Source organism: Drosophila sechellia, chromosome 2R (assembly GCF_004382195.2).
Source record: "Drosophila sechellia strain sech25 chromosome 2R, ASM438219v1, whole genome shotgun sequence".
In the NCBI taxonomy this organism is placed as follows: domain Eukaryota; kingdom Metazoa; phylum Arthropoda; class Insecta; order Diptera; family Drosophilidae; genus Drosophila; species Drosophila sechellia.
The window spans coordinates 5368456-5391645 of NC_045950.1; the positions used below are offsets into that span (position 1 = coordinate 5368456).

At 46.5% G+C, this 23190-nt stretch overlaps 7 protein-coding genes across 21 annotated transcripts; 4 read left to right on the top strand and 3 right to left on the bottom strand.

Moving 5' to 3' along the window:
• The first annotated feature begins 227 nt into the window (after positions 1–227).
• On the top strand, positions 228–1218 carry LOC6608303 (glutathione S-transferase 1). The gene is made up of 3 exons (XM_032714490.1): positions 228–356; positions 429–477; positions 532–1218. Exons 1-3 carry the CDS (start codon positions 262–264, stop codon positions 1066–1068), a joined length of 681 nt encoding a protein of 226 aa, XP_032570381.1. The 5' UTR covers positions 228–261; the 3' UTR covers positions 1069–1218.
• LOC6608304 (DENN domain-containing protein 1A) lies at positions 1214–11394 on the bottom strand. 11 transcript variants are annotated; one of them, XM_032714471.1, is made up of 10 exons: positions 10990–11394; positions 10671–10865; positions 6319–6589; positions 6205–6258; positions 5885–6145; positions 5367–5825; positions 4127–4159; positions 3497–4012; positions 2687–3166; positions 1214–2039 (listed from the first exon to the last, which is right to left on the bottom strand). In XM_032714471.1, the coding sequence occupies exons 1-10, from the start codon at positions 11004–11006 to the stop codon at positions 1599–1601; spliced, it is 2727 nt and encodes a 908-aa protein (XP_032570362.1). In that variant the 5' UTR covers positions 11007–11394; the 3' UTR covers positions 1214–1598. The 11 variants fall into 11 exon arrangements, with proteins under 11 accessions (XP_032570362.1, XP_032570361.1, XP_032570365.1 ...); XM_032714470.1 differs by having other exon boundaries at positions 1214–2042; positions 10990–11393; XM_032714474.1 differs by lacking the exon at positions 10671–10865 and having other exon boundaries at positions 1214–2042.
• Positions 11395–11943: 549 nt separating this feature from the next.
• LOC6608305 (phospholipase ABHD3) lies at positions 11944–14926 on the top strand. Of its 4 annotated transcripts, XM_032714482.1 has the most exons (4): positions 11944–12252; positions 12532–12826; positions 13078–13249; positions 13321–14920. In XM_032714482.1, the coding sequence occupies exons 2-4, from the start codon at positions 12639–12641 to the stop codon at positions 14530–14532; spliced, it is 1572 nt and encodes a 523-aa protein (XP_032570373.1). In that variant the 5' UTR covers positions 11944–12252; positions 12532–12638; the 3' UTR covers positions 14533–14920. The 4 variants fall into 4 exon arrangements, with proteins under 4 accessions (XP_032570373.1, XP_002033042.1, XP_032570374.1 ...); XM_002033006.2 differs by having other exon boundaries at positions 11944–12826; XM_032714483.1 differs by lacking the exon at positions 12532–12826 and having other exon boundaries at positions 11949–12531; positions 13321–14926.
• Positions 14860–17393, bottom strand: LOC6608306 (5'-AMP-activated protein kinase subunit beta-1). The gene is made up of 3 exons (XM_002033007.2): positions 16437–17393; positions 15229–15459; positions 14860–15169 (listed from the first exon to the last, which is right to left on the bottom strand). Exons 1-3 carry the CDS (start codon positions 17082–17084, stop codon positions 15023–15025), a joined length of 1026 nt encoding a protein of 341 aa, XP_002033043.1. The 5' UTR covers positions 17085–17393; the 3' UTR covers positions 14860–15022.
• Positions 17394–18370: 977 nt separating this feature from the next.
• Positions 18371–20917, top strand: LOC6608307. Its single transcript, XM_002033008.2, has 3 exons — positions 18371–18559; positions 19270–19586; positions 20715–20917. Exons 2-3 carry the CDS (start codon positions 19357–19359, stop codon positions 20725–20727), a joined length of 243 nt encoding a protein of 80 aa, XP_002033044.1. The 5' UTR covers positions 18371–18559; positions 19270–19356; the 3' UTR covers positions 20728–20917.
• A 62-nt stretch (positions 20918–20979) lies between these two features.
• LOC116800337 lies at positions 20980–21270 on the top strand. Its single transcript, XM_032714491.1, has one exon. It carries the CDS (start codon positions 21004–21006, stop codon positions 21139–21141), a length of 138 nt encoding a protein of 45 aa, XP_032570382.1. The 5' UTR covers positions 20980–21003; the 3' UTR covers positions 21142–21270.
• A 157-nt stretch (positions 21271–21427) lies between these two features.
• On the bottom strand, positions 21428–23172 carry LOC6608308 (charged multivesicular body protein 4c). Of its 2 annotated transcripts, XM_032714488.1 has the most exons (5): positions 22887–23172; positions 22673–22675; positions 22343–22520; positions 22001–22284; positions 21428–21939 (listed from the first exon to the last, which is right to left on the bottom strand). In XM_032714488.1, exons 1-5 carry the CDS (start codon positions 23062–23064, stop codon positions 21899–21901), a joined length of 684 nt encoding a protein of 227 aa, XP_032570379.1. In that variant the 5' UTR covers positions 23065–23172; the 3' UTR covers positions 21428–21898. The 2 variants fall into 2 exon arrangements, with proteins under 2 accessions (XP_032570379.1, XP_002033045.1); XM_002033009.2 differs by lacking the exon at positions 22673–22675 and having other exon boundaries at positions 22887–23171.
• Between the last annotated feature and the right edge of the window lie 18 nt (positions 23173–23190).

Sequence of the window (23190 nt, forward strand, 5' to 3'; positions counted from 1 at the left end):
TCCCAGTACAACTTTTACTTTTGTTCACGGGCGTAGTTGCCATATTTTCAGAGGGGTTTAGTTACTTTTGTTTAGGAAAAAGGTTTTTTTTTTTATTAGTACTAAATGAAAAAGTAATACAATGGAACAAATAAAAAAAATCTTTGAAATGAGATGTTGGAATTGTAAATTGCAACAGACCTATTCCCTGTTACTCTACGCCCATGCCGCTGGCTTCTTGTTCACCTTGATCGCCATTTGGTGTGTGAATTCTTCGGGAGAATGTCGAAGCCAACGCTGTACTACGCCCTTTTTAGTCCTCCGGCCAGGGCGTGCATCCTGGTAGCGAAACTGATTGGACTGGACCTGGAGCTCAAGTAAAAGAACCAAAAGATTAGTTCACTTTCAAATGTAGATTGGCTAATGCAAGCTTCTTTTTGAATCCTTAGACCCGTTGACTTCGCCAAGAAGGAGCACCTGAGCGAGGAATTTGTCAAGGTTCGTTGGATTTGAAAGTCTTTGATTTCGTTATGTAATGCTGGCTTCCTACAGCTGAACCCTCAGCACCAGATCCCGGTGTTTGTGGACAGTGATGGCGAGGTCTACGTGGACAGTCACGCCATCGTGTGCTTCCTGGTAGCCAAGTACGCCGGGAATGACCAACTCTATCCGCGGGATTTGAAAAGGAGAGCCCACATCGACCATCGCATGCACTACGAAAACGGAGTGCTATTCCAGGTGGTAAAGGACATTGTGGCTAGGAACATTTACGGTGGCGAGGGAGAATACAACCCCCGATCGCTGACCCTCTGCCACAATGCGTACTCCGACTTGGAGCACTTTCTGGAGCAGGGAACATTCGTGGTGGGCAACGAACTGAGCGTTGCCGACGTGTCCATCCACACCACTCTGGTGACCTTGGATCTGCTCATACCAGTGGACCGGGAGAAGTACCCGCAGACTAAGCAATGGATGGAACGCATGGATAAGTTGTTGCCCGACAACGAGGAGATCAACCTCAAGGGTGCACGGGCACTGCAGACCCGCATCCTGAGCTGCATGGCCGAGAACAAAGCGAAGGGTCAGTAGATCCCATCCTTAATGAGGCTCTCGTGGTACACATTCACATAGCCACATAACACAAAATTACCCATGTGCGCAATTTACATTGCAAAATATTTAAGCCGCCTGTTTATACTCAAATAAGAGTATGTAACAATACAGAGCCACATCATTTAATTGGAATTTATTTTATATTTATTGGTAATTTGTTAGGCTAATTGGCTTAAATTCATGCTACTCTAGATTCTGGTGTCTTTTGATTTGGAAGTCCAGTGTACAATATGCGTAGTTAGCGAGAGTTCCGATTCATGCAATTGTTACAACTTTTCACTAAACTGTTATTTACACAAACAAGCGCTTTAATTAGATTCTCTGCTGAAGTATAACTAACTCACTACTGCAGACACACAATGTTGGGTATTTAGGGGTTATTTTACTGTCATCGGTCTCACATCCTTGATTTTGCCTATATCTCCTAGCTATTTACAACACAATCTATCAATCACACTTATTTTGGTATCATATTTGAAGCGGGTTATCTGACCAGCTCTATCCCTTCAATCGAATGTTGTCCAGTTGTTCATGCCCTTTCCGGTGGTGAGCTGCTGCGGCTTCTCCGTTCCGTTGGCGTTCAGGGTGAACTGGTCCAGGCCGTACTTGCGGAGCAGCTCGAAGTCGTCGTCGGGCTTGGCGGCAATGGTGTTGCGCTGGATCTGCGGCGGTGGGTGCATCGGCGTCCGTCCCGTCACAGCTGCCACCGTGGCCATGTGCTTGGGTGCGAAATACGGGTACAGTGGATTGCTGACGCTGCTGGTCACCACACTGCTGTTGACGCCAGCGGGCAGTGTGCTGCACTTCTTGGCAAACGCCGTGCTGAGCGGCGGCAAAGGACGAGCATTCTGATTGAGCGGATCGAAGTCCTCCAGGTCGAAGCTGGTGCTGTTGCTATCGTCCAGCGATATCAGATCATTCATGCTGTCCTCCAGTGGCTGCTGCTGCTGCTGCGGGTAAGGGAGGGACAATCGTACGTACGGGTTGTTAGAAAGCTTTGGACGTGGGTCTCCAGGACTCTACGGTGTTTATTGCAACTTATACGGAAAGTACATTCAAGACAAGCTACCTACTTTAAGCCGTCACAAGCATCTAAATGCGGTTGACCAAAACTACAATGGATGCAGTCGATTAATGCCAAAAAGTGAAATGAAAAAATGAAGTTATCAAATAAAAGAAGATAAATACCACCAAAGCATATATCAAACTGTTAGTGGATAAACTATACATGTCGTAGGATTGTTTTAAGGGAGTATTAGTAGTTGGATTCCTACCAATTGGTAGCTATGCTATGATATATTTGATAGGTATGCTATGGAAAATAGATGATGGGTTTTTTCATGAAACAATGGTGAACGACTAAACGGATTTCAAGAAAAGTGATTAGTAGAGATCAATGAATCTAATAACTTCCACTACAGCAGTGACATCTAAAATCAAATGGGGACATCTGATATGGACACATCAACTTGTAAATGGCGTTAGTATAAATCGGGGAGAAACTACATGAGGGCCCTTGATGTGTGTTAGTGTGCTTTTGCCGGGGGACCATAACCAGGATGGGCTTAGATAACTAACGTCGCAGCTGGTGTACCTCTCTCTTGACCCGCGGTGTCGGAATGGGCGGATCGGACACATTAAGGTGCGAGAACGTCGACGCCGCCGTCACAAACGATGCGCCCGAGGAGGATGAGGTCGCCGATGACGAGGATGCGTTCGACATGCGTACAGAGTCATTTCCGATGGGCTCGTCCTTCCAGCAGTTATGTTCCAGTTTGCTAATCTCCGCACTGACGGCTGCAGCCGTGGCCGCCACAATCGCATTCGAGCTGCCCTGCCTCCGGGGCGGAATAGGTGGGGATTGCACGTCCGGCGGACTATCAAAGCTGCTGGAATCGGCGGTGGGCAGGGGCTGACGCGGTCTGGTGGGCGTGGAAGTGTGCCTTGGCGGCTTCGCCTCCACGTGCGGATGCGCGGCATACGGATGATTGTAGTAGGAGGCGGGCGTAGACTGCGGAGGCGGTGGACGAGCTGGCGGTGCTGCTCCTCGCCTGTGCTCTGCGTTCGGCTTAAGCTGCGTGGGCCAATGGGCAATGCCGGGATGGGGGTGGGTGCAAGTATCAGTGGAGTGTGATCGGTTAGGTATATCGGTGTGTGAGGTGTTTGTGGGCATGATGTGTGGGTAAGACGAACGATCGATCGATGGCGACATACAGTTGGACACAGACACGACACAGACAAGGAAACAAAAACAAGAAGAGCATGAGAACAACATAAATTCACAGCACATCGAGATGAGTGGTCGATTTAGCTTAGCGGCAAGCATGTGAACGGCTGCACCCAGGAGCTCCAGTTACTGGAGCTGCTGCAGCCGAAGCTCGTACGCCCGCACCAGATTACTTACGCTGCGGTCCACTGCTGGCGTCTTGAAAAGCGGATGGTTCTGCAGTTCCTGCGACAGGTTCATCTCCGAAGATGAGCAGAGCGAGCTCGCCGAGCTAACAGCAGGAGACGCAGCGAGATGATGACTATAATGAGCACCAGCACTCGCACCGTACGCATGGCCGTTCGGCTGAATGTGGCTGCTCGAGCTAGACATGGCCAGCGGGACGGGACCGCGTCGCAGGAACTCCCGCGGCTCCCTTGCGCCGGATCCACCGCTGCCGCTGCTTCCCGTGACGGAGGCAATTCCATCAAGACGCTTGCTGGTCACTGGAGAACTGGGCGCCGAGTGGTGTGCAGCCCCAATGGCCTTGCCACCACGCACGTATCCTGCGCTGGTGCCGTCAGGACGATCCGAATGATTCGGGGAGCCAAGTCCAAAGTGGAAGTGGGTGCCACCAAACTGGTTTCCGTTCTCGCGCAGCTTTGTCTTGAATCCCTTGTAGGCGGTCTTCATGCCCCGCGAGCCCTCCTTTACCTGAGAAGATTGAAAAGCGGGTTAGTTAGGCATCTTTCACAACCGGCACAGATTCACAAAAGCGCACGGGAAACAACACGGATTCGGGCTTTAAACGGGGACTGGACCACTCACCGATTTGACGGCAGACTTTACAGCCGGATTAGTCTGCAATGGTTAGACAGACGCGTTTTTTGGATCAGAAAACGATTGGTCAGAACCGCAGCGAGAGCAGAAAGCACAGAACAGTGTCGGATGAGCGATCCAAGCGGCATATGAAAGAGAGACACACAAGATACGGGCGAGATACGGCGTGAATGAGATGCGCAGAACAACCAATGGGTTATTTAAGCTACGACTAACTACACTTAATGGCTACGATGACAATGCTGATTCGGGTAATGGGAACTGGGGATCACTGGGGCAATGGGGCTTGACACGTTGAGAGGTGGTGATTAAAATCTGCGACCAAAGAGTGCTCTTTTAAACAGCACTGCTGTGAAAGGTCACTACTCGCGGTGGATGTTAGTATATGAATGAATTAGTATAAAAGCCAGATTAGACTAAAAGATATTTGGTATTACTACACTAGAAAAGAGAGAGAACATCGTATGATTGTTCACTTTCTTAAGCATACGATTTTAAGAGTGATTTAAACAATAGGTGTTAGTATAGAAATTACAGTGCATGGGTCCATTACCAATTTGCCAAGGTTATTGATCACTTTAGTGTGAATAAATTTAAAAAAATGTTTCGCTTTTTGTTTGTTTGCCACAGGTGTTGATAGAGAACAGAACAAAAGAAGGAAAAATAAACAATTAGCTAACTAAAACATGTAATTTACAAATTAAAGGATATTATTTGAGAATGCATCAACAAACATTCAGACGTCTCCATCTTAGTTTATGGCAACATAAATAATTCGGTGCAGTTGCTTGTTAGGACGTTAAGTAATTGGTTTGCATAAGGATAAGAAATCATTTGAACTAACATTGCAAATAAGGTGTGTGGGAATGAACATTCTACTCGTTTATATATTGGTAATTGGATTTGGTGGATTTGTCATGGTGGGCAGTCTAAGTATTGTTCTTGGCAAACAATCGCGACAAACTGCGCTTTCCCAAGTACTGTGGAATAGATTAAATCAAATCAAATAAAAGAACATCATAAGGTGGACTGGTGGTAAGGCAACTTAAGAGTACAGTGGGTCAACGCAGAGAGGCGAAACGGAAATGCAAGCCCTGTTCTCAGGTCCCCTCCAAGCCAGGCAACTGAGGGGGATGATGGTGTAGGTGTAGGGCGGATTTGGCACCATGAGGGTTAGGCTAACAGCATTGGGCTATCGCTGATGTCCAGTGGACAGTCCTCGGCTCACCTTGTCCTTTAGGTTCTTCATGATGGCGTAGTTTCGCCCGCGCTTCTTCTTTTCCGCATAGCGCACCGTCTCCAGCTCGAACTCGTCTGAGAAGCCGAGTCCGCTGTTGAGCATCGTTAGGCGATCGTCAATGAACTGCGAAAAGATCTGCAGATCCATCATTTTGGCAAGAAAGGGGCGCAGGTGCGCCGGCCGAGATTCAATGAATTTTTGGGAATTAAAGGTCTTGCTGTTCTCGTGGTACTCCACAGCGTCCCGGTAGCCACCGATGAGCTGCACCAGTGCGTTTAGGAAGATCTTCGAGATGCGGTCGCCGATGTGGTCATGTGTGTGATTCAGATGCTTCTTCAGCTGTGACACAATCTCCGTCGGCAGATTGTGCACATCGTCGAATGGGCTTTCGAATATTTTCGTATCACAGTTCAGAATCACAACTTCGCCCAGCTCATCGCTGGTTACCTAGTCGATTTCAAAAGAATTTATTATTTGAAATCATATTGTTAGCTTCTGGAGCTTACGGTTTCGAGCACAGGTTCTGGCACACCAATCAGATATGGCATGGGCGCACCCAGGTAGTCTTTGAACTCCCACGGCAGCACGGGTATAAAGATGTGTTGCCAGACCATGGGATATAGGAATGCGTTGGCCGCCTGGATGCACGAGGATAGCCTGTCCAGGTGTCTCGAGGTGAAGATTATTCGACGCTCGGCCAGCATCGCAGCGAACACGGCAATCATCTCCTTGGGCTCCACAAAGTTGTAGCACAAATTCAAGTTGTGCTAAAGCGAAATATGTTCTTAGTTTCCTTTTAACTGGTATACAAATTCGTAGGACTCACATTTTCCGGCATGCTGGGCAACTGAAACTGCAGTGGGCGTTCGAAGGTGAAGTGCTGTTCAAAGACAAGTGGATCAAGATCTCGTCCGGAACTATTGAAGGCTGATCCACTTACACTCTGGCCTGCGCTGTAATAGACCTTAAGGCTGCCTCCGCAATCTGGGATACCCTGGTTGTAGGCCTCGGAGAGGAAGGTGCGAAACCCATTCGGATCCGTCCGCTTCAGCTCGGCGAGCACGGGCAGCAGCTTTAGGAAGGTGTCGTGCCACGGCAGGTAGGTTATCAGCACCATGGCCGTGTTCGTCCGCGGATCCTGTAGACAGAAGCCGAAGCGCCATTTCGAATCGCCAGTGGTGTGCACAAAGGAATATGTCTGCACCGAGGTGCTGTGGATAAATTGGTAAGTATTAAATAAGATACACATGAAATGATGTTGGCGGAGTTGAAACTCCAAGGTTTGGAAATTGTATTTGCCCCGGCTACTCATTGCCTGGCCTTGCTCATCGCGCGTTGCCCAATGTTACGCATGATGAGTTGTTGATATATGGCTGTGCAGTGGATAAAAACGAATTTTAAGATGTGTGTTTAATCTGAAAAGCCACAAACTAAGGGAAAACTTTGGACTTGTTTGTAGACAGATACCACTTATATTTAGTTATTTTTCCCACAACTATGGATGAGCACAATCTAACCCGAATTTCCCCGACTGCGATGTTCCGTGACTAATACGGCGACGAGTTGCTCTTCGTTTTCTACTCATAACATAACCCACATACAGCTGCGGTTAAAATAATAGCACTACTGCAGGTGGAAAGTTGATTTCCTAAAAAAAGGTATTGAATGTTTATTTTTTTTAAAGTCTGATTGCATGAATAATAAGTACCATATGTTGTCTCTCTAAGCAAGAAATTTTGACTCTCTCAATGTAACGGTTCTTTTTGTTTTTGGGCACTTTCTGCAAAAGGGCGCTAAATGAGGCGGTAACAAAAATAGCACTGACCACGGTTTTGCTGAATAAAATTAATAGGAGTGATTGCTTTGGGTTTTTTTTGAAAAAAGGAGTTGCATTAAAGGTTTTAATTGAATTTTTTTCGAAAGAAGACCAAAAATTCTCTAGTTATGGGTCGGGGAAGCATTCTACCGTCGAAAAAAGGAATTTGATTAAAAACATGATCTCTGAAGGTAAAACCTACGCTAAAATGGGACGGTTTGTTGGTTTTTCAAACAAAATGATCCGCAACGCACTTCTGTTTGTCGAAAATAACGAAAAACGTGGAAGAAAGCCCTCTATGTCCAACGTGGAGATCAAGCGCTTGGTTCGGCAAAGCAAGAAGGAGCCTTTTAAGCCGGCGACGGAACTGAAGAAGGAGCTCCAGATAGCTGCAAGCGTGGAAACAGTTCGCAAGCACTTAAGACAAAACAACCTTAATGTGTGCAGTCCCAGAAAAGTCCCGCTTCGGACTGCGAAGCATGTGGCAAAGCGAATCGAATATGTCAAGATACGCAAGGACTGGTCTGTGGAGAAGGGGCGCCACATTTTGTGGTCAGACGAGAGCAAAATTGTTTTTTTTTTGGTGGGAAAGGCTCTCGGTCTTATGTTCGGCGTCCACCATGAGCTGAATATAATCCTCGCTTTACCTTTAAGACGGTAAAGCACGGGGGATCACACATCATGGTATGGGCGTGCTTTTCATACTATGGAGTAGATCCGATTCATATGATTCAAGGCATCATGGATCAACACATTTACACAGATATCCTGGAAAATGTGATGGCGCTATATGACGCGGATGAAATGCCGTTGGTTTGGACATTTCAACAGGATAACGACCCAAAACACACGAGCAAGAGAGCTCGAAAGTGGTTTGAGCAGAAATCGATCCGAGGAATGAAATGGCCTGCTCAGTCACCCGACTTGAATCCAATCGAAAAACTTAGTTCGGACGTCAAAAAAAGGTTTCTGAAGCCAAACCCAACAATAACGAGGAACGTACCAGGACTTGGTGGACTCCATGCCCAGAGGATGCGCAGCTGTCATTGCCTACAATGGTCACGCAACCAAATATTAATATTCTTTAAACATAGTTCTTAAAATATAATCCATTTGTTGAACTCTTATTTTATTTTTTGATTTAGTTTTAGCAAAATACGAGAAACAGTGCTATTTTTGTTACCGCCTAAATTTGAAGGTTTTTTTTTTTGTTTTACCAATTATTTTTAAAATATCCATTAGATCTGTTACCAATTTTATTATTTCGATTGAAAATCATTGTAGTATTTAAGATTAGTTAAAAAAATTATGAAAAAATGTCAGAAAATAGAGAAACGATGGGGCAAACACGAAATGTGCTTATGGTGCTATTATTGTTACCGCAAGTGTATGTAAATGTGATTTTTCGCACGACTGTGGCTTTCAAGTCGTAAAGTGACGAAACAAGACGCCAAACAAACTTGCCCAGTGAATTCAGGGTTAATTATAAAAGCATACAAATCATTCCGATTTTATTATTCTTTCCGCTCGGCTCTTGTCGGTTGTTCTCAGAGCCACATTGAGTAATGTCCTAACATGTAGTAGTAAACAACTTGTTTTGATATACTGATTTCAAAATATTGCTCCAGTTGGCCACTCATTGACAAGCGATACCATCCACCTTAGGTGATTCAACAGTTGAATTGCGTACACGGTGGGAATTTCGAGCAATTGCAAAGGTCTTTAGCCCGCTTACACAAATATATACATATGTACATTTCATTTATTTCATGCCACCGAGACTAGTTTTTGCTTTCTTCCGTTTGCTTGATTTATTTTCCTTTGCCTCTTATGCGTCGCGTTGTCCGCATTAATTATTGTGTTGAAATCGCATTTAACAAATTAAATAAATCGCAATTTTGCAACAATGACGCCGCAGTCTCGTTACCCGGCACGTTTCCCATTGTCCGCCGATTTGCATATTGTTCGGCCTCAACTTCGACTGGAGCTCTTTTCCACTTCGCTCCCAGTTACATAAAGTCGTTAGATCTAAGTGTTTCGAATCGTGTCATTACTCAATTTAATATGCAAAGTCAGGCGGCGCACAACGCCGAATCCGCAGCTGATACGGCTGCCCGGCAGCTTGGGGCAACGGAGGCGAATTTGGGGAGCGAAGGCTATCTTGGGCAGTTGGGACGTTGACTTGGACTCGACTTTCTTTATCACCGCGCCACTCTGTATACAAATATTCAGCAGCGTTTAAGATAAGGTGCTCCTCCCCGCTCTCTAAACTTGAAAATCTCCCATAATAACGCAAATTAGTATTGTATTAAATCGCGAACTAATAGCTGCAAGTTGCATATGAGCATGGAATTAGGGAAGGTTTTTTAAATATGCATTTTACTATATTTTTTAGTAGTTATAAACGCATGATTCACTCTCATATAGTTGAATTTAGGCCACAGGTTCGTTAAATATTTTCTATTAAATACTTTTAGTCATATTACTTCGACCGCAGCTGTATGTGAGCAAATGAAATCTCTGCTCATGTAGTCGTAGTTTCCGAGAATTCGCAGATAAGCTATGAGGTCAAACCAATTCTTGTCTGGAAAAAGTTATCTGGCAAACAAACTTTGAAATTCCAGCAGCGAAAAGTCAATTAATTGCTAATGTAGCCAATGGTTAACCAGACGATGAATTTGCCGCACGGACAGCTGGCCAGATAAGCGGATGGGATGAGTCTGTCGGGGGCAGTCGTATGACTAAGCAGGTGGCGAAGGAGCCAATTGATACAGTTCCCGGTGCTCCAGGAAATGGTAAGCGAATGGCGTCGAACAATGCCCATTGAATAATACAGTTCATTACGCGAACTCGCTGTGTAAACAAACACCGAAAGCGAAACAGCAACAGCAACAGAAACGGCACAACAGGTTATTCGTTTCATGGACAAGCTATCTGTTGTTAGTTGGTGGAAGTGGTCGGGTCGGATTGGTGACTCATCGCCGCCGGTACCCCTGTTTTCCGTCTGGCTGTGGACGACGATCGCTGGTCTTGCGTTTGCGTCTGCTGCTTGCTGCTGCTGCAATTATTTATAAAACGGACTACCCTCTGACTAATGCCGCTTCCGACCCTATAAAGTAGAGATTTGGGCGATCAGCATCGCCAGTGCGTCCGATTCTATGCGATTGGAAAGTTCCAAAGGCTTTTTATTTCCATGTAGGCAGATCGAGCTGGTTGTTTTACGATTTGCAATATCTGCCATAAACATTTTTCAGTAATAAATGGCTGACGTAGTTTGTTTTTTGATCTAGATCGTACATAAACTGGGATGTGGCAGCCATATGGGTTTTTTTTTAGTTTTAACGAACCTGTCCTACACAAAAGTGGATGTGTGTATCTTTCATCCTGTGAATCAGTAGGTCAAATGGATATATTCCACAGCTGTCACACATGAAACCTACTGGGAACCAGTTTATAATCACCGCCCGCACACGCACCTTGTTGTGTCGCAGGGAAAGGCAAACGATGGGATGCCGGTGAGCACCTCCTGGTCGCGGAATCCCTCGGGGAAGCTCTCCACGATCACGCCGGGGGGAGTAGCTGGCCCGCCGCTCCTGGAACTCGTGCCCCTCTCTAATCCCGGCGTCGGCGAGACCTCGCACCAGAACTCGAAGAGCTTCTTCACGTCATTTCTGGGGGGAGGAGCGGGAGGAATGGGCGATGAGTCGTGGGAGTGAGAGCGCTGCGATAGCGACCAGTGGAGCGGAACGCCCACTGCTGCTGCGAACTGGCACTGGGCGGCATGGGCATACTCACTTGATACGCGATCCCATTTCGAGGAGGTCTAGCACATGTTTCTGTGTCGGTCAGTGGGGGGTGTTCGTTTGACTGGTGTGTCCAATCCGGACTGCTAACGCTGCTAATACTGATTACGCTGACACAATACGGTCGTTTGGGCGACCACTTTCCTCCTGCTGCTCTTTGTCACCTCAAATTCACGACGTCATTGGTTTGTTTTTGCCGATCGCGGGGTGGTTTTGGCACCTGCTTGCTGCGGACTTGGGGCGGGGACCACTGCTCACTAATTTTTTGGCATTTTCGGGCCACAACAATAGATATTTCACTTGGAACTCGCAGTTTTATGCAAGCAAGCACAACAAAAACACTCTTACAACAAAAATCGCGAACAATGTGACCGTCGGTGGCCCGTTCGAAAACGTCACTGAGCCACGAATAAATAACTACGGGGATTTTTCGGAATATACTAAAAGTTGTGCTTGCTCAAATATTCGAAAAGCTCATTTATTATAGTCCTTTGACACTACTGTTTTTTATCGATAATTCGCAAAGCTTGCATTTCAAGTTCTAGAAACGATATATAAGTAAAAAGAAACCCAAATAGTAATTTCTTGGAACATTTTTAAATTAGAATTCAAATATCCGGTGCTCGCGGTTTTTTTTTTATTAACATAATATAATATTTGCAATCTTTACAACATAAATAAGCACGATAATGAAATTTTGTGTGATAGTTCAGCAACCCTCAACGAATTGTAATGATTCTTTATGTAGGCAAATATAATATTAATAAAATGAATAAATACGTTATTACATAAATAATTGTAAAGTGTTTATTTGTGTATATGCCTATTATTTTCTTATTAATAGTTACACCAATCGTGTTCAACGCAACTATCGTATGAAACTGAACACGGCCATTTTTGTTCCATTGAGGAACGCGTCCACTAGCCAAGTCCCGCACCACTCGGCCGCCGTTTTAGATTAGTCTGGTCCCTCTGCAGCTTCACCGTTAGCGTCCCGCGATTGTGTTTATATTTTGGTAGTGTGCACCCTTCTAGGTTTTTTCCGAGTTTCTTTGGATCCTCAACGCTTGCCCCAAGGTTCCTCTCTCGCCAGCGACGCGAAAAATGCACACAATTTGTTATAAGGTTACATAAGTGCGTGTAACCGAAGCAGTTTGCCTCTAAGAGATTGCTGTACACCGATCTACGTATTGCGGCTACTCGGCGAGAGCTGCGTATAGTACACAATAGTTTCGATTCCGTCACATTTGGCACGGTAATTACCTGCACTCACCGACCTAGGCGAATCAATAGAACACCATTATACGCCCACCACCGCCACCACCACCCAATCCCGCCCATTGCTCTGTTGGTGCACGTGACAACGCCGCTGGGAAGTCCGAGCCCAACAACGAAAGTCCGGGGTCAATCCAATAGTTACAGATACTATCGGTCTGCGGACTCAGTTTCGATTTGTGTCACAGCCGCGTCACAGGTTTATTAAGTCGCCTTGTCTAAATTTGTATTTATTCTTTTATTTTGGCCTCTTTTTAAGGTAAGCACACATAAATTGTGGAACCCAGCACAATTGACAGAGCACCCGGACACAAACCTTTGGTTTAAGCACACCAAGCTAGTAATAGTCTTTAGTTTAGAGCGGCCATGCTGTGCGCCCTTGTCCGTGGTCCAACCACCGGCCACAAGTTGGTCCTGTGTCGCTCCGTGGCCGAGCTCCTTGGCCCGGTACACGACGTCCGCTGCCTGTCCGCCGGAAGAGGCGTCTATCAGCGGCAACCTTGGTCGCAATCGCAGTCACAGCTCCAGAACCCAGCCCACCGTCCAGACATGCTGTGAGTGAGCGATAAGCGCCGTGAACGAGCCAAGTGAACCTGAACCCGCCCCGCCTGCACCCTTTCGCGGCGTATTTTGTCTGCCTTTGATACGGACGACCACTCGTTCAATCAGAATCCATATGCATACATTACCGCGCGGCGATTAGATATGCCTCCTTGTACTTATTAGCCCGAAATAGCCCATTCATGCCGCTAACAAGTCGCGCTGCGCTGTAATCATTTCATTTGTGGCTTGTTCGTTCTTTCAGCTCGCTTTCCCGGCCAGCAGTAAGTTCGAAATTGTCTGTGCGGAGCCTTCACTCAGAGAACGACGCCATGTTCTACTCGATGTATGCCTACCTGTCCAACCTGCCGCGCCTCCATGTTTTGGGCATGGCGGTGGTGGCCTACGTCGTCTATTACCTTATCCAGGTGGTCAAGGTGAGTGTAACACCAGCGATTGCATCACATACGGTGCGTGACTAATCACCGCACTTGCCGTCTAATTACAGCGACCGATAATCGCCTGTTCGGACGGGCCGTTCAAGCAGTATCTGATCCGCAAGGTGCCGACGCTGGAGAACAAGTACTGGCCCACCTTTTGGTGTGTGGAGAGTCGTGCCCAGACCGTCCTTGCGAGCCTGCTGCGCTCCAAGAGTCTGCCGCGCGTCAACTACCGCCGCGAAATTCTCTCGCTGAAAGATGGCGGGGAGGTGGCCCTGGACTGGATGGAGGAGGGCTGCGACTCGAGTGCTCCATGCATCCTCATCCTACCGGGTCTGACCGGTGAGTCGCAGGCGGAGTACATCAAGTGCCTCGTCTTCGCCGCCCAGCAGGCTGGTATGCGTGTGGTGGTGTTTAATAACCGCGGACTCGGCGGCATAGAGCTGAAGACACCGCGTCTCTACTGCGCCGCCAACTGCGAGGATCTGTGCGAGGTCGTCCAGCATGTGCGACGCACTTTGCCCGAAAAATGCAAGCTGGGAGCCACTGGGATCTCAATGGGCGGCTTGATTCTGGGCAATTATCTAGCCCGCAAGAGCGACGAGGCCAGGAGCTTTCTTTCGGCTGCAAAGATAATATCTGTGCCGTGGGACGTCCACAAGGGCAGCGCCAGCATCGAGAAGCCAGTGATCAACAGCCTGCTGGGACGGCACTTGGCTGGAAGTCTGTGCCGCACCTTGCGCAATCACCTGGACATCTATAGGGATATTTACCAGGACTCCGACATTGATATTCAGCGCATTCTGCGCTGCAAGACCATCAAAGAGTTCGACGAGCTTTTCACGGCTAAGCAGTTCGGATATGCCCATGTGAATGACTACTACTCGGATGCGACGCTGCACAACAAACTCGATCACATTTCGGTGCCGCTGCTCTGCCTGAGCGCCGCCGATGATCCGTTCCAGCCACTGGATGCCATTCCCATCAAGGCGGCCAACCAGTGCACCCATGTGGCCATCGTGATTACGGCTCGTGGCGGGCACATCGGCTTCCTCGAGGGCTGGTGGCCGTCCACCAAAGACCAGTACATGGGCCGCCTCTTCACGGAGTACTTCACCAAGGCGCTCTTCGACGAGGATGGCGAGTTCCAGCACACGGCCAACAAAATGCACGAGCGATTCTTGGCCAAGCAGACGGTGGCGTTGGCCTCCTCGTCACCGGTGCTGTTCGCCAAGAAGATCGACGCCGATCAGTTGGACCACAAGGTCAAGCTGATGTGAAGCTGGTCGGTCGGTCCGCTAGTCTAGTTCAGTTTTTGTCCAGTTGAGCACGTAGATATTCGAGAATGTTTGTATTCCGATAGATTGCCGTGAGCGAAGACATTCGTACACATGTGATATGAAACGTTGATCAAAATCCAAAGTGTTGTTATACTCATATACAACGAACAGGGAACCAAATTATCAGTCAGTCAATATGCATAGTTGCTTAAATTAATCCTAGACCGTGACTTTAGTGACATATCAGGTTGAAATTGCAAATAAGCTGTACGATTCGTAGTAAATTCAAATACAAATTACAAATTATGACACAATGCAATAATCTTATATTTTTACAAGTTCCGTATATTTATAACTAATAAAAATACAACGCTTAATAGAGAGAAAACTAAAACACTTTTACTGCATAATAAGGTAAATTTGACAAGCGGGACGTGGTATCCCTCATAAAAACCATCTTCCTACAGCTAAAATACCAATTGCGAGTTGCCTAAATGGGCTTGTACAGCAGCGTGGTGACGTACTTCTTGCGATACCTGTGCGTGGCACTCAGGACCATGACGCCATCCTTGATGGACAGGGCGTACAAGTGGTTCAGCATCACGTGGTTGGGTTCCGGCAGCAGAGTGGGTTCACACTGAAACAGAACAAGGTAAGGTTACGGGCATTAGCTCTTGAGGCACTGAGAATACTCACCGATAGCGGTGTGTCCTTGTTGAGGATGACCTGGAGCAGGTGGGGCGGCAGAACTGGCGGGCCAGATACCTTCTCCCAGGGCTTCACCTGCGGCACCTCCTGCGAGTACTCCTTCTCTGCATAGTTGGTCACGTTCTCGCTGTCTTTGGCCAGGGCCTGGAATACCTCGAAATCGGATTCCCGCACGGACACCAAGTTATTTCTCTGCCCCTCGGCGTTCTCCACGCTTTTCTGAAATAGCAAAGCGATAAGCTATAATCAAATTGTCTGTAACCATAGTTTGGGTAAACAGCTATAAATGGGCGGTTCCCAAATATAATTGGGACAATATCTGTGGGTCTCGCTCTGGTTGAGTTCAATAAAACTCATGAAACTTGATAGCTGAGTTGGCGATAAAACGAAAATTGGGCAATACTTCATGAAAATATGGCTGGGCAATGCCTGCTAAGTTTGAGCTACTTGTTTCAAGCAAATTTGAATTATATACAAAAATCTGGCTTCCTACATATATTTACAAAATATATATATAATACAAAAATTCTTTCAATAGTTCGCTTTCGTTTTTCTTACTAATTTAAGTGTCAGATAAACTACATTATTTATTAGTCTTTAAAACCAATATGGTTAAAATACGTGAGCTTCGTGAACTATTCTTAATAAAGATTTAAAGTCTGTGCATTTCACATTTCTGATTGTTTTTCGTTTTCCTACAATTCTGCAACTATTTTAATATTGCAAGTAGTTAATTTGTTTATTCTATCACAGCAGGACTTTGTTATCCAAAAAACATTTCATCTTAAAAAACGTTACTATTCCCTTAACTCTTTTCTATAGTTCAAATTGTTCTCCTGATAGCAATGTTCAAAAGTCACTTAGATAAATTGTGCCCACAAAACTAGCGACAACTATCCGGATTAAGTAATCTACAAAGGGGTTTTATTGCAGTTTGCTCCCTTAAACTTGTAACTTTAATTGCATTTGTTATTTACGAAGCACTTGAACGGGGTTCCTCCAAAAAAAGCTAAAGCTGGATGAGCATCTCTGAACCCAATTGAAATCCACTACTGATTACTGGGAGACTTCGTTTTGTTTACGGCGATTACACAACCCGCGGGGCGAAAATCGTTAACTGCGTCATTCGGGCGCCCGAATCGAAAACACTGAAAGCGAAGAGCCTGCTGCATATATTGATTTTCCGCCCAACTGACCAGCTTGGGATCGTGCTTCCACTCGCCGTCCACGCAGAACTTGTACTGATGGTCGCCCTCCGGCAGATCGATGATGGTCACGAAGTTCTGATGGCTGCGCACCATGGTCATGGGCTTCCAGTCGGAGAATGTGCCTGAGATGGTGACGTTCTTGCCGCCGCCGTCCCACCGCAGAACGGTCGGCAGTGCCGTCTTCCGGATGTCGTCCTCATCGCCGGTTAACTGAGATCCAGTCGCTGACTCCGCTCCTGCCGCCGCCTCCTCCTCCTCCTCGTTGTTGTCCATGCTGGAGTGGTCTCGGGTAACAGCTGATGTCGCGTCGTCGTGTGCGGTGCCTCGTCTAGTGGATCCAGTTCCAGTTCCCGTGTAGTACGGGTCGTCGTCTTCTTGCGACGAGCCCTCGTTCAAGACTGCCGTATGTTTTTTGTCGAACGAGAAAGCTTGGCCTCCGCCGCCTCCTCCTCCACCCCCTGCAGCTCCCGCCGCCCCCGCTGCAGCGCCCAGAGCTGCTGCGCCAGCACTCCCGCCCTGTCCCGCTCCTCCTCCGCCCATCGAATCGCGGAAATGTGCGGGAGAGCTCGGCGTGGACAAGTCGGTCGACTTGTGGCGCTCGCGTTGCATGTGCACGGAGGAGCTGGCGTTGCCCATGATTATTGCCCCACTCGCTGGCTCGTCGGCAGGTCACGGACCGAGTATAATGATTGGATTTGGACTGGGTTCGGCTGCTCGCAGTCCCTTTGTTTGGCACTTTATACTTCGCTTTAAAATGGACTCGCGTTTTTCGTTGGATTAGTCTAGTAGTTTGATCACATCACCGTTCGTGGCTCGCAGTCTGTGTGTTGTATTTGGCATTTAGTGGGCAGAAAACTGCATTATTTAATCGTTTGTTTCGTAGAAAAATTGCTAATTATAAACATTTACATATATAAACGGGCAGTATATTCGCAGTTCCAATTGGCGAGAGCACACGCAGGGTTGCTTTTCCGTGAGTTCAAAACAAAGAAGTTATCGGGCGATAGCACGCAGTGTGCCGCCCTGGTCTTAGCAGCTGTGACCGTTATCGGAGCTGCCACTCGATTTGAATTTGTAATTAGGTTGAATGGAAAACAATTAAATGTTCTGACGATTAAAAGTATTTTGGGTTTCCAGCACCTTCAGAAAGTTAAGATTACGTGGAATTATATTAAAAGGGACAGGAACTCATTAAAGGTTTTATATCCTAGCAACATTCTTTCAATTCTTATCATTTCAAAACAATGAATAGATTGCATCGTTGAATTGCTTGAGTTTAATCACTTTCTCAAAGATATCAAGCAATTATTAAATAGGTTAATGAATCATAAAATTTATATATTTATATATGAATTCAACAGAATTAATTCGACTGAATTAGCGGCTGACCAATCCAGATTGAACGGGTAAAGAGTGCTTTCCTAGTCGACTATGCCCCTGTAAGTGCGTAAAACGAGCATTACAACAGCGGAAAACTGAGGGTGCAAAGTCCACGACAATCAACAAGCATCGGAGCACAATAAAAAGGCAAAAGTGGAAAGAAAGACTAGACAAGACCGAAAAGAGAGACAAAGAGCGAGGGCGGAAGTACGACGAGGACAAGGCTGATCTGCGATGAACCAGGTAGAAGGTAAGTGTATCCACCGCACAGAGTCAACCAAAACAGTCCAAAACATATGTGTGGAAGCAACTAGAAGAAACGTCGACCAAAACAAACTAATGTTTGTTACCAATGTACCACAGATGTAGAAACCAGACGCTTTCCAGACGACGCCAACACCCCAAGAAACTCTTGGAAATACACATTGCTACACCGTGGTAGTGGTAGTCACTCACACAGCGGCAAAACACGACGCCTTCGCATTTAAAATTGATTAAAACTAAAAACACTCGATGCCGACGCCGTGCCTTGTTTCGTTTTCAGTGCGATCGCAGACATTGTGCAAAACGGTTCAGAGTTCTCTCCTCGCGACTGCAGGTGATCGAGTGTTTATTTGTGGGAGTGCACTCAAAAAAAGCCTAAGCAAGCCGAGCAACTGGAGTTAGAGCGAAGCCCCAGGGAGTCACGTCCTGCGATCCCCTTTTGAAGTCGAGTGAACTAAGCATTTGAGGTAGGTCTGTTGGATGGTTGGCTACAATGGGTTGACCTCGTCCGGTTATCAGTCTCGGTCCCCTTTGCATTTGGTGCTCTTCAAGGCCCGCAGCCCGGTTATCTGGCCACGTCCGACTAACCCATTGATCGGAGCCCAGTAGACACGGAGACCCAAACAACTTAACTATTTCCCATGGCTCCCGAGGGCGGCGCGTGTTTCCGCCGATTCTCGACCACGTTATCAGCGATCTGCTTAGCCAGTGAACTGTTCTGAACTGCTAATTGATAATATGTATGCGGCAACACCTACATACATACATATGTATGTATGTGTATACTTATTTAGATTCGAGTTGAAACTGCGTCGCATTTGCCACTTAGTTGCCGTTTTCCCAAAGCCTGTTTGATCAGCCCACGTAAATGGAGAACACTCTTCACACACACACACTCCCCCTCCGGGTGGTGCACAAAGAAAACAAACAAGTATGAAGCTCCAAGAAGGACACCCCACCTAGAGCAGATACGATAATAATAGATGTATACCAAGAGCTTATCAATAGCCCGACTTGTTTTCCAACCGCACCTTAAATAAATTCAATTTGGATCGTACGACGGCCGGTGGAGGAGATCCTCGCACTTGGAAACAGCTAGAGGGGCACGAGCCCACCGAAAAAACAAGATTTCAGTCAAAATAAATAAATTATGGTGTCTTCACATATATATTTTTAGCTTTATCAATTTCGAGCGTTTCTGCGGAGGCTCGACGCACATACACACACGGCCAATCGGAACTAGATTTGTAGCGAGGGTCGCACCATGGATAGCGTCAAGTCATTCTTCGCCGGCTCCACCAAGGATGGCAGCGTGTCCAGCAACAGGCAGGCCAATGTGCCCGGCTCCTCAGTCGCCAGCCGCTGGGGTCGCAGCTGGAGCACCAGCTCCCAGCACACGGATCCCGAGCCAGGAGCCACCAGCTCCGTCGCCAGCAAGAGCGGCAATCCGTGCGATGCGAAGCGCAAGGACAGTGACAACTACTTCTACATCATGTGAGTTGGTTGGAGTGTACCTCTTTTAAGGGACAGATTAGATAGGAGGAACTTGAGTTAACTGGCATCTTTATTTGTGTTCCCGTTGGGCAGTTCAAAATTGGAAATAAGAAGAGATACCACTACTCAGAAAATAAATAGTTAGGCACTAATTAGAATGATTCATAGTAGATTATTTTAATGCTAATCAAAAGATCTTTGAATTCAAGGGATGATGATAAGAAATTGTAATCAAGATAAGATTGAAATGATAGGTGTAACATCCTTTAAATTTTTTGTAACATTGCTGCAGGTTTCCCACATAGACACGTAGCTTCAGGGAGTAACTTACTTGTATCTTATATATATATAAAGTATAAAGAATATATAGCGTGTAATCTGGTTAAATAGCTCGATCAATGTCCCCAATGTTGTTATATATACCAGTCAAGTAGCACGTAGGGTACCTATTCCCTTCGTATTCCCTAGTTTCTCCATTTCTGTCACCTTTTTGGAGCAGTTCCTGTGTAGTTTACGACCCTGTTTACTTGGCACAGGGAATATTTTGATTATCTTCCAACCGCCTTATCAGACGTGGTAGCCCATGAGTAAATGGCTTCGGTGGGTGCAGTAATTTCCGACCAGATAGCCGTTCAATGCCTGCAATTTTCGAATGAACAGGGGTTAAGCTCGATCTGTGGGATTAATTAAATGCCAGAAGAGCGTAGCCGACGTTCTGGCAAACCAGTTTGTGCGGTCATAGATTCATTCGTTGGCTCACCTTGAACGTAGATCGCTCGGCCAGATTGGCTCTGAGTTCTGAGCGAGGTGGGCGATATTGATATTTGGGGGGATCTGGTCTGGAACTGCATAACCAGTTAAGAATCAGTTGCGAATTAACTGGCGCTGCGAACAGCTGAGTAAGCCGCGCTCGGGGAATGTGAGTGGCCGGGGATAGCCCCGAAAATAACCAATCTGGGCGTGGGCCTTGCCAGGTGGTGTGTACATAAGTGCGTGATTCAGTGGAGCAGCTGGGCAGTTACCATTGGGCACTCTCTCAGCACGCTGTAAGATCCGCGATCGCGGTAGCAAATTGCCATACCACAATTGATGCAATAACAACTCTCGTTTCATTTCGTTTCGTTTAAGGTGGCGCGCTTGAAGATTACCAGACGATTGTGGATCGGAGCACCAGTCGGATGAGTCGCGATCCGTGTCTAAAGTGACCTGCAGCTATATATATATCTTGTACCCTATTAGGAACATCGGAGCGTCGTCATCGGCAACAACCGTCTTTTGCTTGTTGCACCATCTCCATTGGCCGAGTCCGGTGTTTAGTGATACTAGTTATTTATTTACAATTTTACACAAGACATTCATTCACCCCCCACACACTTGTACGTGCTGTCCGATCGATCCCTCCTCCTCCTCCTTCTATATGGACGCCATCACAATCCCGGGCATGATCTACTGGCTGATCTGCATGATTGCGTTCGGACCACTGATGTTCTTCGTCTGCGTTTACCTGCCAGAGGTTCCGGTGCGATATGTGAAGGGTCTGAGGCAGCAGACCTGATCGCCTCCATCCTACTTGACCCCCAACTAGCAAAGTCCGTAGTACATAGATTGCCCAAGCTATAGTTAAAATGACATTGATGTACAGCCGATCGATTTGCAATAAAAGTGTACACAAGAATGCATTCAACTTAAAAGTGTATCGTGACTAAAATAGTGGTGTTGTGGGTTTTTTGTAAGATAAGATGTTCTCTTATCCGCGTTGATAAGACAAAGAATAACCAATTTGGGGGTTTTATTTAGAAATTGCTTGTAAGCAAGAACTGTATTTAAATAAAATATATTGGTTGATGCTTTTTTTGTACCTCTCGCAGCTACTGAGTTACCGGCAGTCGAGAGGCTTTGTTTTTATTTTCGTTTGAATCGCTCGATACAAAGCTAAGACTGCGAAAGGTTTGAGTGCCACAAAACATATTTGGGTTTTATCAAAAAGCTACATTTGTTTGTTTGGAATATTAGATCTGCATCCACATGATGGCCAATCAGCGTTATTCAAAATAAAGAAATCAAATATGAAATTACGTTGATACCTACTTTTGCTGATGTGAGGCCTGACTATGCTCATTTCGTTTATTTTAAAATCACATTCCTATTTTATGTACCATTTGTTGAATTGCCAAAGGAATAAGTGCCTTGTATTCTCTCCATCGCTTCGAACTAAAATTTTGCTTAATAAACAGCAGTATTGATTATTAAATTAAACAAAAACGATAGGGTGAAACTTCAGAACAGTAAGGAGATTTCAATAGCTCTTTGATTTAGTTGGACCAGGCTAAGAGCTGCTTCATGACTGGATCATCTGTAATGCAAGGTAATAGTTAATTACCGAATGTGGACCCAAATGCGGTGACTGAACTCACCATCATCCTCCGCTGCAGTCGTGGTTGTCGCCTTCTTCTTTTCTTTGGCCTTCTCAGGCAAATCTTCTGTGGGTGCTTCTGGTAATGTGGGCGTCGGCTCGGGTATGCCAATGATTTCCTTATCAAAGTTCTCCTGCTCCAGCTCGTCGAGTTCCCGCTCGAGATCCTCATCGTCCAGATCGGCACCGAATGCCACTGGGTTGGAAATGGCATCGGAAATCTCGCGGGCCACGTCCTGCTGCTCGGCAATGTCATCCATCATGTCGTGCACCTTGTCCACGTCCCTGCATGAAAGTGAAAGTTAGTGCCTGGTTGATACTATGGCACAAATCCATGACTCACATATTTTGATGGGCTGTCTTGAGGGCATCCGCGGCATTCTTCATCGTGGTCAAGACGGCAGTGTTTGTGTTGGCGCTCTCCAGAGCCTCGCGCTGCATTTCAATGGTGGACAGGGTGCCATCGATCTGCTGGAGTTGCTTCTCCAGGCGCTTCTTCTTCTTGAGAGCTTGCAGGGCCACTGAAAATGTTCCAAGTGGATTAGAAGGTTTCGAGGACTGGCTTATGTATATATTCGAAATATGATTTGGCCAATTCGCAATGCGTGGTTTGAAATTACTCTACTGCATGGCTTGTGTTAGTTTTCGGTATTAAAAGTAATGTTTATATTACGTTCTGAGCGATTTGCGGACACGTCCAGGCATCGAATGGCATGCGGGTGAAAAGGCAAAGATATACATATTGTTTATTTGCTGGCAGTATGGGATACTGATTAACTGGGAGAAGGCCTCGCGGCCGCAACAAAAACAAAGCAATGAGTCATTCCCCTTGTCCCACCTGAGTGACCAACTAGGACTCCAAGGACCTCGTCGGACTCCATGCATACCTCTTTTGTTTTTGGACGCATTCTTGCGGGCTATATTCAGTTCGTCCTCGATCTTGGCCTCCAGGAACTCCTGCTTTTTGATGAGCATGTTCTCCGTCTCGCGCAGCTTCTGTATCGCCTCGCCGGTGGTGGGGGCCACCTCCTTCTTGCCGCCGAACATCTTCCCGAAGAAACTCATCCTGGCTGATCTGTTTTTTCACCCGAATCTAACGAACAAGTACGTTTTTTCCTGCTATTGCGTTTCTTAGTTGTCTGGGAGCTGTTGTTCGTATGCGTCACCCGATAACGATTGCCGTCGCCTATC

Bases quoted from the DNA above. Each gene is read 5' to 3' on its own strand.
- LOC6608307 (XM_002033008.2), top strand. From the start codon at position 19,357: ATGGATAGCGTCAAGTCATTCTTCGCCGGCTCCACCAAGGATGGCAGC.
- LOC6608308 (XM_032714488.1), bottom strand. From the start codon at position 23,064: ATGAGTTTCTTCGGGAAGATGTTCGGCGGCAAGAAGGAGGTGGCCCCC. The intron at 22,285-22,342 runs GTGAGTCATGGA...ACTTTCATGCAG, and splicing joins AAGACAGCCCATCAAAATAT to GGACGTGGACAAGGTGCACG. The intron at 21,940-22,000 runs GTGAGTTCAGTC...CTTGCATTACAG, and splicing joins GACTGCAGCGGAGGATGATG to ATGATCCAGTCATGAAGCAG.
- LOC6608304 (XM_032714470.1), bottom strand. The intron at 6,259-6,318 runs GTAAGTGGATCA...GTCTTTGAACAG, and splicing joins ATTACAGCGCAGGCCAGAGT to CACTTCACCTTCGAACGCCC. The intron at 6,146-6,204 runs GTGAGTCCTACG...ATTTCGCTTTAG, and splicing joins TGCCCAGCATGCCGGAAAAT to CACAACTTGAATTTGTGCTA.
- LOC6608306 (XM_002033007.2), bottom strand. From the start codon at position 17,084: ATGGGCAACGCCAGCTCCTCCGTGCACATGCAACGCGAGCGCCACAAG. The intron at 15,460-16,436 runs GTCAGTTGGGCG...TTGCTATTTCAG, and splicing joins GGAAGCACGATCCCAAGCTG to AAAAGCGTGGAGAACGCCGA. The intron at 15,170-15,228 runs GTGAGTATTCTC...GTTCTGTTTCAG, and splicing joins ACAAGGACACACCGCTATCG to TGTGAACCCACTCTGCTGCC.
- LOC6608305 (XM_002033006.2), top strand. From the start codon at position 12,639: ATGCTGTGCGCCCTTGTCCGTGGTCCAACCACCGGCCACAAGTTGGTC. The intron at 12,827-13,077 runs GTGAGTGAGCGA...TCGTTCTTTCAG, and splicing joins GCCCACCGTCCAGACATGCT to CTCGCTTTCCCGGCCAGCAG. The intron at 13,250-13,320 runs GTGAGTGTAACA...GTCTAATTACAG, and splicing joins ACCTTATCCAGGTGGTCAAG to CGACCGATAATCGCCTGTTC.
- LOC6608303 (XM_032714490.1), top strand. From the start codon at position 262: ATGTCGAAGCCAACGCTGTACTACGCCCTTTTTAGTCCTCCGGCCAGG. The intron at 357-428 runs GTAAAAGAACCA...TTGAATCCTTAG, and splicing joins GGACTGGACCTGGAGCTCAA to ACCCGTTGACTTCGCCAAGA. The intron at 478-531 runs GTTCGTTGGATT...GGCTTCCTACAG, and splicing joins TGAGCGAGGAATTTGTCAAG to CTGAACCCTCAGCACCAGAT.
- LOC116800337 (XM_032714491.1), top strand. From the start codon at position 21,004: ATGGACGCCATCACAATCCCGGGCATGATCTACTGGCTGATCTGCATG.